Source organism: Asparagus officinalis, chromosome 1 (genome assembly GCF_001876935.1).
Source record: "Asparagus officinalis chromosome 1, Aspof.V1, whole genome shotgun sequence".
In the NCBI taxonomy this organism is placed as follows: domain Eukaryota; kingdom Viridiplantae; phylum Streptophyta; class Magnoliopsida; order Asparagales; family Asparagaceae; genus Asparagus; species Asparagus officinalis.
In genome coordinates, this window is record NC_033794.1 from 118743670 (window position 1) to 118757379 (window position 13710).

At 36.5% G+C, this 13710-nt stretch overlaps 1 protein-coding gene across 1 annotated transcript in view; it reads right to left on the minus strand.

Moving 5' to 3' along the window:
• LOC109829178 overlaps positions 8253-13710 on the minus strand; it is a gene marked incomplete at its 5' end in the record, with an annotated part of 19756 nt that continues 14298 nt past the window's right edge. The window contains 5 exons of the mRNA XM_020396323.1: positions 8253-8698; positions 9143-9841; positions 9953-9999; positions 13134-13199; positions 13274-13366. Coding sequence (XP_020251912.1) covers positions 8314-8698; positions 9143-9841; positions 9953-9999; positions 13134-13199; positions 13274-13366 — 1290 coding nt within the window. The remainder of the gene's footprint in view (positions 8699-9142; positions 9842-9952; positions 10000-13133; positions 13200-13273; positions 13367-13710) is intronic.

The window sequence follows — 13710 nt, forward strand, 5'->3', positions numbered from 1 at the left end:
TCAAAGCTCAAGTATTGCTTTCAATATGAGGATATTAGCTATCTTTTATATTTCTCTCTAGTGCTAGAATGTAGGCAAAGAGTTATTGTGTTTACTTGAAGCTATTGGGACTCACACACACGTTTTTATATTTAAGCTTTTAAGCGGTCTTTCACAAAACCCTATTTTTCACAAGTATGAGGACCTATCTGCAAAATTCTTTTTCCAAACAGTTTGTTTTTAATATTAAAAACTTTCTACAAAGTTTCATAATTTTCAGAGGTCAAACAAATATTTTGCAAATATTTTAGTCAAGTCATTAAAACCAGTTTCAGCATATATCAGAAAGCGGTCGACCGGCCCGGTCGACCACACATATGATCTTTCCTTACTGGGTTCCAGAGAGGTAGTCGGTCGACCGGTGCGGTCGACCGAATTCTCATATTTTCCATCGGTCGACCGCGCCGGTCGACCGAAAATGCTTCTGCTCGTTTTCTAAGTTTTCTTAAGTGTTTGCGGTCGACCGAATTTTCGGTCGGTCGACCGAAGTGTTTTTTGGTCGACCGAAAGTTCCTTTCGGTCAACCGATTTCCTCTTTTGTCAGCTGCGACTTTTTAAACGGTCGTTTGCCTGTAACCTGGATTACTGTTCTTACACTTAATAGTGTTTGGCACAGTCTGAGGTCAGGTGCTGATAAAGGAGATTATTTACTAATTTGAGAAGATTTTTTCTTTGTTTTTAATTGATAAATCTCTTCTATAAAAACCCCAGTCTTCCTCTTCTTCAAGTGCCCCAACGTTTGCAAAAACCAAAGAGCTCTGTTTTCCTGAGAAAATTTTTAAATCTGCTTTTCTCTATGTTTTTGTGTGTAATTCACTTCCCAGCTTCAGTAACCTTTCTCTTTGCCATAGGGGCTGTGTAAAGAGAGAGTCTTGCATCTTTTCTTCTGCTGTGAGGGTGAGATCTTGTGTAAGATCTACTGTGAGGGTGTGATCTGTTGAGATCAAACTGTGTAGTGAGAGAGATCGTGTGGGATCGCTGTGTAGACGAAGTTCCGGCTTCCAAACCGGGTGTGTAGTGGATTTCTCCTCGAGAGTGGGGAGCGGGGACGTAGGTCAGAGGACCGAACCTCGTTAACACATCGCGTGTCAAGGATAACGATTCCTAACCCTCTCTTATTTACTTTGCTTGCATCAGTTTACTGTGGATTGCTTGTCAATTGTTTTTATTGCATAATTAGAGCCTCTTGACCCTAATCACCCCCCTCTAGGGTCCAACACTTTCCACCTGATGAGAGATGAGAGACTACAATAGTGAAGCCTCATTAAATGTTATGTCTCTGATCAACACAATCTTCTTCTCAACTGGATCACAAAGTTTGTATCTTTTCACTCCACGTTTAAAACCCACAAATATGGTCTTCCTAGCTCGATGTTCTAATTTATCAGTCTTGACATAATAAAATGTAGGACACCCAAAAACCTTGAGCTGATCATAATCATGTGCTGGTTCTCCCGTCCACATATCTATAGGAGTCTTTCCCTCTATCGCAGATGAAGACAACCTATTAATAAGATGGCTCGTATACGTAAGTGCTTCAGCCCAAAAGATCTTCTCTAAACCACTCTACGATAACAAACATCGAATCTTCTTCAGTAAAAACCGATTCAACCTCTCTGTCGCCCATTCTACTGTAGTGTATGACTAATTGTGAAGTGTCTCTCTATGCCCTCGTCTCGATATAACTGCTGAAAGGGGTCTGATGTGTACTCTCCATCACTGTCGGATCTCAACGTCTTGATCTTTCTCCATGTCCTCAGTTTCATTCTTCTCTTCCACTCCATAAATATCTTTAGAATTTCACTCTTCTGTTTCATGGTGTAAACCCAACAACGCCTAGAATAGTCATCCACAAATATGACGGACCAATATCGACCACCAAGTGATGTCGTCTTGGTGGGACCCCAAACATACGTGTACACGCAGTCAAAGATGTCGGTTGTCCTATGAATGGATGTCCCGAATTTCACTTTAGTCTTCTTGCCAAGAATATTATGCTCACAGAATTTAACTTTCCTACTCTTGGCTCCCTTCAATAATCTCTACTTGCACAGTGCGTGCAGTGATTTTTCTCCTGTGTGCCCAAGTCTATAGTGCCAAATTCTGCTCGCAATCTGCCTCTGAAACTGCTAAAGCTACCTGGCCGATCTCGGTACTTCCCTTTAGATAATAGAGATTTCTATTGTGGACCACTTTCATCACTACCAATGATCGCTTAATAACTTTAGCTACAGCGTTCTTGAAAGTTACCCTGAATCCCTTTGTCTCCAAAGCTCCAACAGAAATAAGATTCTTCTTCAGCTGAGGAACAAACTTTACTTCATTCAATTCTCTCACAACTCTGTCGTGCATCCGAATCTAGATGGTACCTATCCCACAAATTCCACAGGACTGATTATTTCCCATGACCACCACACCCCCATCGAGTTTCTCAAAAGATGCAAACTAATCTCTCCGGTGAGTCACATGATAAGTAGCACCAGAATCCAGCATCTAATTTGATGCTTTCGCATAGTTAATCTCTGGAGTAATCAATAGAGAAAAGCATGAATCGTCGGAATCGTTACCACTTTTAACAACATTTACCTCACTGGCCTTCAGGCCCTTCTTCTTGCTATTCTCCTTCTCTCTAAGCGTCGAGCAATCTCTCTTCTAATGTCCTTGTTCTCTGCAAAAAACACACTGGTTCTTCGTAGTTTGGTAGTGGTCTCTTGACTTTGACCTGCCTTAATTACCACGTCTAGGATACGGACTCATTTCTCTTGTCGACAAGGCTTCTCCTAAAGTGCTAGCTAGCTCTGAAAGATTCTTTATCCTTCCTCCTTAAATCAAAATTCATCAATGAATTAGTCACTTCACTATAGGTGATAGAAGATCTACCATTCAACAAAGTAAGCACAAAGGTATCAAAATCCTCATGGGGTATTGAGCCTAAGAAAATGATCATATTGTACTCATCCGATATCTTCTCATCAACATTCGCCAACCCCGACAGCAACTTTGTGTAGTTGTTCACATGATCAGCAAGCGAGGTACCCCTAGACATCTGGAATATGAATAATCTCCATAATAAGTGCAATCAATTCTCAACACTCTTTGTAAGCTAATTATTGTTAAGAATCTCCCACATCTTCATCGCAAATGTTACGCCAATCACATCGTATTTCAACTCTTATTCTAAACATATTTAATTACCCCACATGTATTTTGATTCATCTTGTCCCATATCGCCTCATCATATTTAGGTGGCCTCTCATGAGTCATTATTGTCTCTTCTAAGTTTTGAGCATTCAACGTCCTTCACATCACTCATCCACAACCCAAAGTTGATTTTGTCGTCATACTTCACAACACTAATCTTTGTATTCTGAAGTGCAACTTGAACTGTACTCAACGTAGCCTTGCTATTTTCACCACTTTCTCCTGTCATTTCTTACTAACTCTAAATTATAGAGGAAAGTTTTGAACTTGATAGAGTTAAGAAATCGCCCAAATTAAACCCTAGATAGGATTCCAACACAATCTCTCAACCACACGAGGAAGGCGAGATGTTCAATGGCAACTCCGCAATGCTATCTCCACCGAAACCTAGATCTCCAAGATCCAAGCTTCCAACAGCGAGTTTTCCTCTACCTAAATCAAACCCTAGATCTAAACTCCGGCTCTGATACCACTTGTTACGTCCGGCGGAAGCGTGCACAATCCACAATAAGTCAGTAAACAATGCGAGAAGAACACCACGAGCACAATTCACAAAAGAACGACCAAAACCAATCACAAATACAGAGAATTTTCATGGTTCAGCAAGTTGCCTACGTCCACGGGGAGGATGAGGAGATTTTACTATATGGAGGAGAAGTGCAATGGGTTATAACTCTCTCAAACAATCAAAATAATCATAACCAACAAGATCTCACTCCATCTTAATAATCTCCCTCTCAAAGTGCTCAAAACAACCCATTTTCTCTGTTAAATCTCTCTCTTCTAACCCTAGATAACATGTTTCTATTTTTATTAAACTCAATCCAAAACAGGCTAGGAATCAATTCAGTCTGTATCTGCTGTCAGTCGACAGATGCACCCCTATCGGTCGACCGGTAGGTCTTCATCAGTCGACCGATAAGGGTGCATCGGTCGACTGTCCAGTGCGAGGTTTTCAGCTCCTGTATGGTGCATGATATCGGTCGACTGATTTGAGAAATCAGTAGACCGACCAGAGCTAGTTTGTCAGCTTCGATTTTTCCTGTAATTCGCACCCTCTTTCAACAGAACAAAGAGAAGAGAGAAATTTATGTTGCATTCTATCTTTACCATTTTGCTTTCATGTATCCACTTTCTAGTTTCTACTGTTTATTCTTTAGGATAATAATATAAATATAAAATGGACGAACGGAAGCTCCTAAATTTACTAGCATAAACCTTGTGCACAATGATAGTAGGAATAATACACATGGTCACTATATATATCCATATGGTGTATGCCTTTTAAGGCTGAGTTTCTTTTTTATCCCTGGTGTAGGAGGTAATATATTCTCTGGACTATAATACGTGAATTGTATTAGGACTACTTGTAACCGAATGTTTGTTTTCATACAGATTAACTTTCAGATTAACTTAACATAGTTTTATGTTAAGGTTTGTTTTTAGACAAATTATGACCATTCGAACTAAAATATGTGAGCCTCTCTCTTTTTTTGTAATGTTAAAGGTTGGCTATTAGTTGATAATAATTACGGATCTAGCAATGGACGTCCATGAAGTTCCAGGTAAAAAATATTCAATAGAGAAAAGAAAAACTTTAAAAATTTCCTTCCGGTCCATGAGATGTACAAATACGAAAATCTAAACACCAACTACCTGGCAACAAAAATCTAAAGACTAACTACCTTGCAAGAGGGATTGCATATAGCAGGGCAAAAGAGAGTTAGTGAATTAATAAAGTCAATATTCCACCAAATTTCATCATATGCTTCTATTTCTTTTTCTTGAGTCCTTGCCTCAGGACTTATGCAACTTGAAAGGTTGAATTTTAAAATAATTGGCTTTTCAAATTATTATGTATAGCAAATTTTGGTTGACAAAGTTCAAACCCATGCGCTTTATTTGGTAGTTAACACTAAGCGCATGTAGTTGAACTCTAAATGAGGGGGTTGACCAAACTCAATAATATTAATTTACCTATCAATGTGCAATCCAAAGCTCAATGAATATTATGATTAAATGATTAAAAAATGCTCATGGAATTGAAGTGCTCATTCAAAATAGAGAATATGTGTTAGCACTATTATTTTAAGAATAATCATGTGCGTACGTATATGTTCTAAGATAGATGGATAAATACTAACCTAGCTCGTATTTTTCTCTGATCAGTCCTTGGGAAAGGAGTGTTATCCTTTTGGATTATGATCAATTATTTATTTATTTTCTAATTTACCCTTTACTCTTTAAATCCAAAATTTCCACATTTCTTTTTGAGGTTGTTGCCAACTTAGACTTTTTTTTTGTACCACATGGAGACTAAAGCATAGTTCAGCTGTCAATAAATAGTAATTATTACAAGTAATTCCCAAATGGAAATTACAAAGTCTCAAACCCTGACGAGATAATCCCAAATGTTAGGTGATAATTTAGGATTCAAACTTAGACTGTAGTCCAAATGTGCGCACACTTGGAAAATTTTAGATGGGTAGGAAAAAAAAATTAGAGAAAAGAATGTGAAGGATATATTGCCAACAACTAACAGTACGTATTTGAATATTCTCCTATTTCCTTACGGCCTATTAATGAATATGGAGTGAGAAAAAATAAATGAATTGAGTGATATTAATTAATTTGCTATTATGACTATTTTTGGGAGGACCATCAGGCCTCGTCCGAGCTAAAACCTACCAACCAACGGAGTAGGATACTTTTGCTCAGGATAAGATCGTAATAAATTATCTTTATTTAAAAATTATTTTATGAAATAACACTTACTTGCATAATGTAAAGAAGTACTCTGAACTTTCCATCTCATATAAAAAGTAAAATGTACTAGAAATATGATGAATTGCCATATGATATAGGCTTTTTTTTTTTTTTTACCATGAGGTCTAGGTTCAATTTCACGTTATACCGTCATTAATTATTTGAGTTTTAGAATATCATTCTCACATATTATTCCGCCAACATACAACCATCTATGCCTTTGTAACTTACCATCCGAAAATAATATTATTTGATGTACTTAAACCATGTACGTATAAAACATGTGCATGGGTAAATCCGACGTGTGTGGCTACGTGTCAACGGGAAGACAAATAAAAAGTTTCGTTTCAGGACTCGGGTCTTTAAAGATGATAAAAATGTGAATCTGGGTCTGAGAATTTTTCCTAATTATTAAAGATAAGCAATTAAGAATTTTTCCAAAGAGACGTGGGCTTAGTAAAGCCATCCACGTGTAGCTACATGCAACAAATATGTTAAATGGAATATGCGTTGGATGCCAAAAGAAGCTTTTTTCCTTTTTTTTTTTTTTTTTTTTAAATTTAAACCATGTACGTATAAAACATGTGCATGGGTAAATCCGACGTGTGTGGCTACGTGTCAACGGGAAGACAAATAAAAAGTTTCGTTTCAGGACTCGGGTCTTTAAAGATGATAAAAATGTGAATCTGGGTCTGAGAATTTTTCCTAATTATTAAAGATAAGCAATTAAGAATTTTTCCAAAGAGACGTGGGCTTAGTAAAGCCATCCACGTGTAGCTACATGCAACAAATATGTTAAATGGAATATGCGTTGGATGCCAAAAGAAGCTTTTTTCCTTTTTTTTTTTTTTTTTTATAAATCTGTCCAAATAAGAAGCATTGAATGATCGCCCGCAATAAGAATTACGGAAGAAGCCAAAAAGCAGAGGTGAAGGATGGAGAGAAGTGGCTGTACCAAAATCTGCACGGATGGTATTTTGTTGATGCATCAATGTGGCTTGTTTATGACCTAGCTCCGGAGGACCACCCACATCACACCCACTAGCTTAGTGGGACTCCATGGATTGATGATAGTTGAGAACAATCTAAGAAAAAAATTTTTTTTTTTTTTAAATATCTAATTGTGATTTTTACCAGAAAATGGACTTTCGTAAAGAAAATTGGTCATTTGCCGATTCTTCCGCTAACTACGTTAGTTCCACTTGGCCTGTTTGTTTGTTTGTTTGCATGAAAGCAGTAAAGAAGTAACTGAAGTAGATAAAGTTTCTCCTACTTCAAATAAAAAAATTATGTTTGTTTCTCCGAAAAGACTACTTCAGCTACTTCCATGTATGCAGATGTGGCGTCTAGGCGGTACTCCTACTTCCTAGATTTTTTTTTTCAGACCTTGAAAGCTCAGAAGTAGAGGGAAAGTTGATAAAGAGTGAGGTCCACATAAATTAGAGATTTACCAATGGCAGATGATCTTAAATAATATATCCAATTTCTATCCAAACAAAATAAATAAATAAAAGAAGATGATGAAGTACTATTTTCGCTACTTCTAAAAATATATGAAACAAACAAAATAAATACTACTTTCGCTACTTTCTGCTTCATAATTAAGGAAGTCGCATCTTTGATCCACTTTTTACTTTTAATAGTTACGTCCATCCAAACGGGCCCTTAACTGAACGAGGACCGAAGTTCTGTTGGACACAAATTGAATTAAATTATAAAAACTAATGAATAGCTAATAATAGGAATACTTCTGGTTAGATTCTACACGTTTAAGAACTGAATACTAAGAAATGTTAATTCACTATTTAATGAACTATCCAATCGAATATAACTCAATGATAAAGAAACACTATTCTGTTTAGTCTATTCCCGTCATAAAAATGTCTATATATATCGTGGAAATTTGTATGCATACTTAAGTAAAGCAAGATCTTCTGTTTGAATTCAAGGATAAAATTCAACTGCACTACCAATGAAAATTTAAGAGTTCATCCAGAAGTCCAATTTCAATGGCAAGAGACCTATTTTTACTGCTACATAGAAAGTACGCAGAAGTTGTTCTTCAACTCGCCAAACAAAGGTTAGGACATGAGTATGTAAGAATAAAATCCAAATATTTTCCTCTACGTGAGTGAGAACACATTCAGCTAAAGCTGAAACATAAATTATCTACTGCATATATGACAGAAGAGTAAAAGATTTTTTTTTTTTTTTAAACAGCGGTAATTGTTTTCTACTAAGATCAATTGACATGTAAATACTCCATACGGACCAATTTGCTCATTTTGCATAAATATTATCGTCATATTATACAGGGGAAGCTGACAGCAAAAAATTTGGCAGATCTCTCTGCAACAGAATCCCACAAAATAAACACAAGGGTACTGAGAATTCCCGTGCAGCAAATGATACACTCTCATAATTTACGTCCAAAGGGGACTCAGACATCGTAAAGAACGATGAAGGGGGAAGATTGATAGCCTGCCTTTCACAACACATACAAAACCACATCGGTGAGTTTATGGAGCCAAGCTGCATGGAAACTGAACATCGTTTAAGCTCATGGGATTCTATGGTACCATCTTGATGCTTAATACCTTTGCACGTAGCAACCCTTGTGGACTCAAAGGGAACTAAAGCTGAACAATAGCTGCAGGTTTCTTCTTCTACATATTCACAAATTGAACGTATTCTGAAATAAAAAAGGAAAACATGATTAAAAAGAAAACATGTGAAACAGAACAAAAGTGAACAATTATTAGAGAAGTAGAATTTTAAGCCGGTGAAAGGCACATATGCAATGTCATAATGTTAGAATTTAAATAGGGTGTACACCAATAATTAGTTTAAGTGTATACATATCTGCATAGGGGATATCAACATGCATCCTCAATTAGCAAACTAAGCTACCAAGAGATAAATCAGTGGTGATGCCCCCCCTCCTCCGATGAGTCATGTGACTACTTGTGGGTGGTTTTCAAGATAATATCAAGTAATATGTTTTGGAGTGGAATATCAAGTAATTATTACTCTTGATTCCAACTATCAGTAAGTAATGAATTCCAATGCAAGTTTATTTCATATATATTGACTAATTCTGTACAAAGGAAGAAAATAGAGTTCCAAGAGTCAATACCGGCTCCTGAGGTCTCCAACTTCTGATGCAAGCAGTTTCAGCTCATCACAAACAAGTGCAAGGTTGATAGCTACCCATCTTTCCATCTGTGCCACTCCAACTGGGCACCAACTTTTATCAATTGCAGGAACTGAAGTTGAACGGTATGCACATCTTATAACAGCTTTGAAACTAAAAGCCACAAATCGCTCTTGAAGTTCTTTTTCACTATTTTCAAGTAATTTGTTCCATAAATCAAGTCCTTCACCTCCTAAATTGTTCAAATCACGCATCTCCTCATGAATGTCAAGCTTACTCTCACTTCGCATCAATCTTCTGCAGAGGATATTAAAAAGCTGCATCCTGCGAGTGCTCATCTTTGGTAGCATACTTTGTACGTGAAGTAAAATCTTTTCAACCGAATGAATCGATTGGTAATCCGGAAACAAACTTGACATCCATTTAAAAAGTATACTTTGGACAAAATTAGGTTCATATTTCTGAAGGGGAAGCAATGCCATTAAGATATCCCATAGGACAAGTGGCTCGTCTAAATTGTCATAATGCTTCAGAGAGTATAGAATATTGGATTCCCAGCATACCAAGTCCCTCTCAGATAAACCAGAAGATGTCCCTTTATCACCTTCCAAATGCTGATCTCGTGAAGGTTCAAATGAATGTCCACCAATCCAGCAAAATTCAACTGCTGCTTTTTGAGTCCTGCATAGTCATGGAACTTAAATATCAGAATACTACAAGCATTTAATATGAGGCATTCAAAATTCCATTTTGCAATCTTTCATAAGTTAATTTACTCAAAGGGACAATCACCTGGCCTGATACATTTGATTCAGTAGTGCAGAATCAAAACTGCGGACCTGTAACGAATATATCCTATTGTTAGTCACCAAGAAAGAAATCATTTGACAACTACAAATAATGTTATAAATGTGCCACATCAATTTTAATTAATGATCACTTTCCGCATCATATTTGAAAATACCAAACGTCATCCATATTTAACCCTATATACCCTTAAAGAATATATGGTACTGTATCCTAGAAACAACACCGGCAATCAGCACCAACCAACAATGTCTAGATCAGATTCAACAATGAAAGTGGACATCAGTTCCACATGTGAAACCAAAAAAATTATCAGCAGGTTCAAAAGGCGTGTAAATATCTGTAAGAAACATATAACTTGCACACAACTTTATTTTTAAGGTTCTGTAGTTCAAATGCAAAGCTAAAACTGCAATCAAACTTATCTGTGTAATATTAATTCATTTACCCATAGATATAGAATTTAAATCCAGACTAGCTCTGTGAATCATGCTCGATCTGCAAGCTTGAGATTATTATAAATTTAATGAAATGTCCCCTTCAACAAGTAGGTTTCTTTGACATTTGGTCTGACATTAATTGTGCTGAGGCAAGATTTATGCAGCCACACAAACATATGTAGCCCAGTTCCACATGAAACTGCCAAACCTGACAGCATTAACAGCATTAACATGCAGTTTTAAACCCGAAACAAGACCCATCATTGTAACCAATATAAAACTTTAAGCATAGTGTTCTCGAATTTGACTCTCAGTTCCTTCCCTGTTAAACCCTATGTGGTTGTCTTCATTTAGCAGAATAGAAGAGTGATGGTAGACGGCGAAGACTCTGTGGTGACGATCAATGTTGAGCAAAACCCGGTGCATGGCGACTGTGAGTGACGAGTATGTATTCAGTTATTTCAATTTACTTATATTTTTATTCCGATTCTTTCAATTCTTTTCAAATTTCGTAGTTGTAGGTCGAGTAAGCTTGTGCTCCGGATGTTGATCTAATTTTGATATGCCTCTGAAGTCTTATTTTCTTGAGTTATAGTGATTTTGAAGATATTTAATTAGTATATAATCTGATATATTTTTCTTTATTATGATATTTGATATTTTAACATTAAATATATTTAATGTGTTTTCGAACTGATATCTAATGAAAACATGCTTTAGAACATTGCCAAAATGAGACGTTGCCAATATCTATGCTTGACACAACATTTGGCCGCTGTTGAACTGCAAAACTTGCAAAGCCATGCCAATCATTATACTTTCTCGTAAATGTTGACGCAAACACACACAGTACATGCTTGATTCATCCCTCATCCAGCAAGCAGGTTCTTTTATGAGTTATGACATTAAACAAGAGCATCACATGATTAGCAATCAACATAATTTTTTTTAAAGTTTGTTCCCTTAAATTTCTTATTTCTTTTATGCCAAAAATATGACCATTCACTGAAATTTGTTGCTTGCATCCAATTATTCATTTTTCTTTCACCATGTGCTCTGAAGCACTATCTTTATCATTAATCAATGTCTGTCATCATTCATCAAGCACCTACTTATACGTCACTTTTACTTACACCCCTTGGGAGTTGCTGATTCTCCATTCATCACAAAAGCAAATTGTGTGAGAGAGTTCTAATAAATACTACCTAATGAATCCCATAATTCTTGACTGTCTTACTTCACTTGAGCTTTAAGAGTTATATGTTTCATGTGTAACCAAAACGCCATATTAAAGCAATAGCATGAGAGGGAGGAGCAGAGAGAGAGATTCCAAGTGATTTAGAGCCACATCCTCCCCATTCTTGTGAATCCCACTTCATCCACAACGTTAAATGCTCTCTCAGTTTTATTTTCTGTCTCATATAGAAATAGGAGGAAAATGGTCAACTCTTAGTACCAAATCTCTTAGGTCTACGGTTAGAATGTTTGGATATTTAGCTCATATAATTCTAACCATATATTTTATAACCGGTTACTTTCCACTCTGTTTTATGCCCAAATGATGGATGGGGAAAACAAAGAAAGAAAAGAAAAACATAATCATCACAGCAAGTCTAATAGCATTTTGCGGTTGAATAATTCAATCATAAGAATTATATCGCCAATTATTTCAATGTATGGACAATTCTGTTGTTAGAACCCTCAACAAAGATCCATAGTGTGGACTGGTTGATTCTCTTATGGTATAGGCACCAAGAAATTGATCCAGTACTTGGGGCAAACATGGGCAAGTCATCAAGGTTTATACGCAGTGTCCTCTGTCATCCCAGTGTGCTTATATACATTTATAATCAGCTGACACATTTAAGTCATATTATGCAACTTATCAAGTGAGTTTTGTTTAAATCAGGCCACAGCCTGATCCTATCCTGGAACTTCCCATTCCAATACCCTGCTCTACCAGTGAGCCAGGCCTCACCAACATCCAGAGAGATTTCATTCACACCTAGCGGGATGTGATCCCCGCCTATTACTATATTGCACTATTGTTTCGTAATATTGAGTTTAAAATATGATGTAAAGAGACTCTCAATCACTGAAAAAGCATTGTGGTTACAACAGAATGATTTCTTTTAAGCTTCAAAATTGCCACATTACATTATGAACTTTAAAGACCTTCATCCAGACCAAGATAACAAAAGACATGTGACAGGCTTCAACGAATGAAAGAGTACAGCTATGCCAGTTCAGTACATTTCACATTTAACTAAATAAAAATTTTATAAAATGTGTCACGTTAGACGTGACTATCCATACTCGTTAGAGATATTATTATATTGAATATAATGCAATGAGATCTAAACATGAGATATTTTAAATATATGGTAGAGATATATAAATCAGGGCAGAAATTTTACAGCACGCTAGTACATATGCATGTATAAAATTATAGCAACAGAACATGTCTGCAGGAAAGACAAATGGTTACGTGTAAATCATAATAAACCTGAACATATTTGTGATGTAAAAAAAGCTTGAGAGGCCTCTGGTTTATGGTATGTTCTCTAGAACAACAACAAAACTAACAGGCAGCTGTCTAGTATAAACCATTTATTCCAGAAAAAATACTGCAGACTCGAATCAAGTCCATCAATTTTACTCAGTAAGATAACCCTGTATTAAAGTCACAGCGGAACAAATTTAACAAGGTCAATGTCAGAACATACCACTGCAACCACAAGTTCTCCAGGGGATAGCGCCAGGCCAAAGCATAGGTCTGATACTTGTGAAAGCTGCAACCTATAGTACATTAACAAGCTGGGGATGGGAGGAAAATGAATAAGAGATTGGAAGAATTATGCCATACATTGATTGGATTATTTAACCCAGGAGAGCTCAAAGGAAAAGGAATTTCGCAAAGAGAGCTCTCACGCAACGCCCAGCTGCGCACAGAATTATCCTATTGTCAAAAAAAAAAAGATTGTTACGGTAAGCCATACTCAATAACTGCAGATGCTAACTTCAAGAAGTACATTTTGCCAAGAGAAAAATAAATATGATATAACTCAATGCTTCTGTTCAAGAAAATAAAATGACGTGGCAATGCTGGCAAAGTCTCACGCAACGCCCAGCTGCGCACAGAATTATCCTATTGTCAAAAAAAAAAAGATTGTTACGGTAAGCCATACTCAATAACTGCAGATGCTAACTTCAAGAAGTACATTTTGCCAAGAGAAAAATAAATATGATATAACTCAATGCTTCTGTTCAAGAAAATAAAATGACGTGGCAATGCTGGCAAAG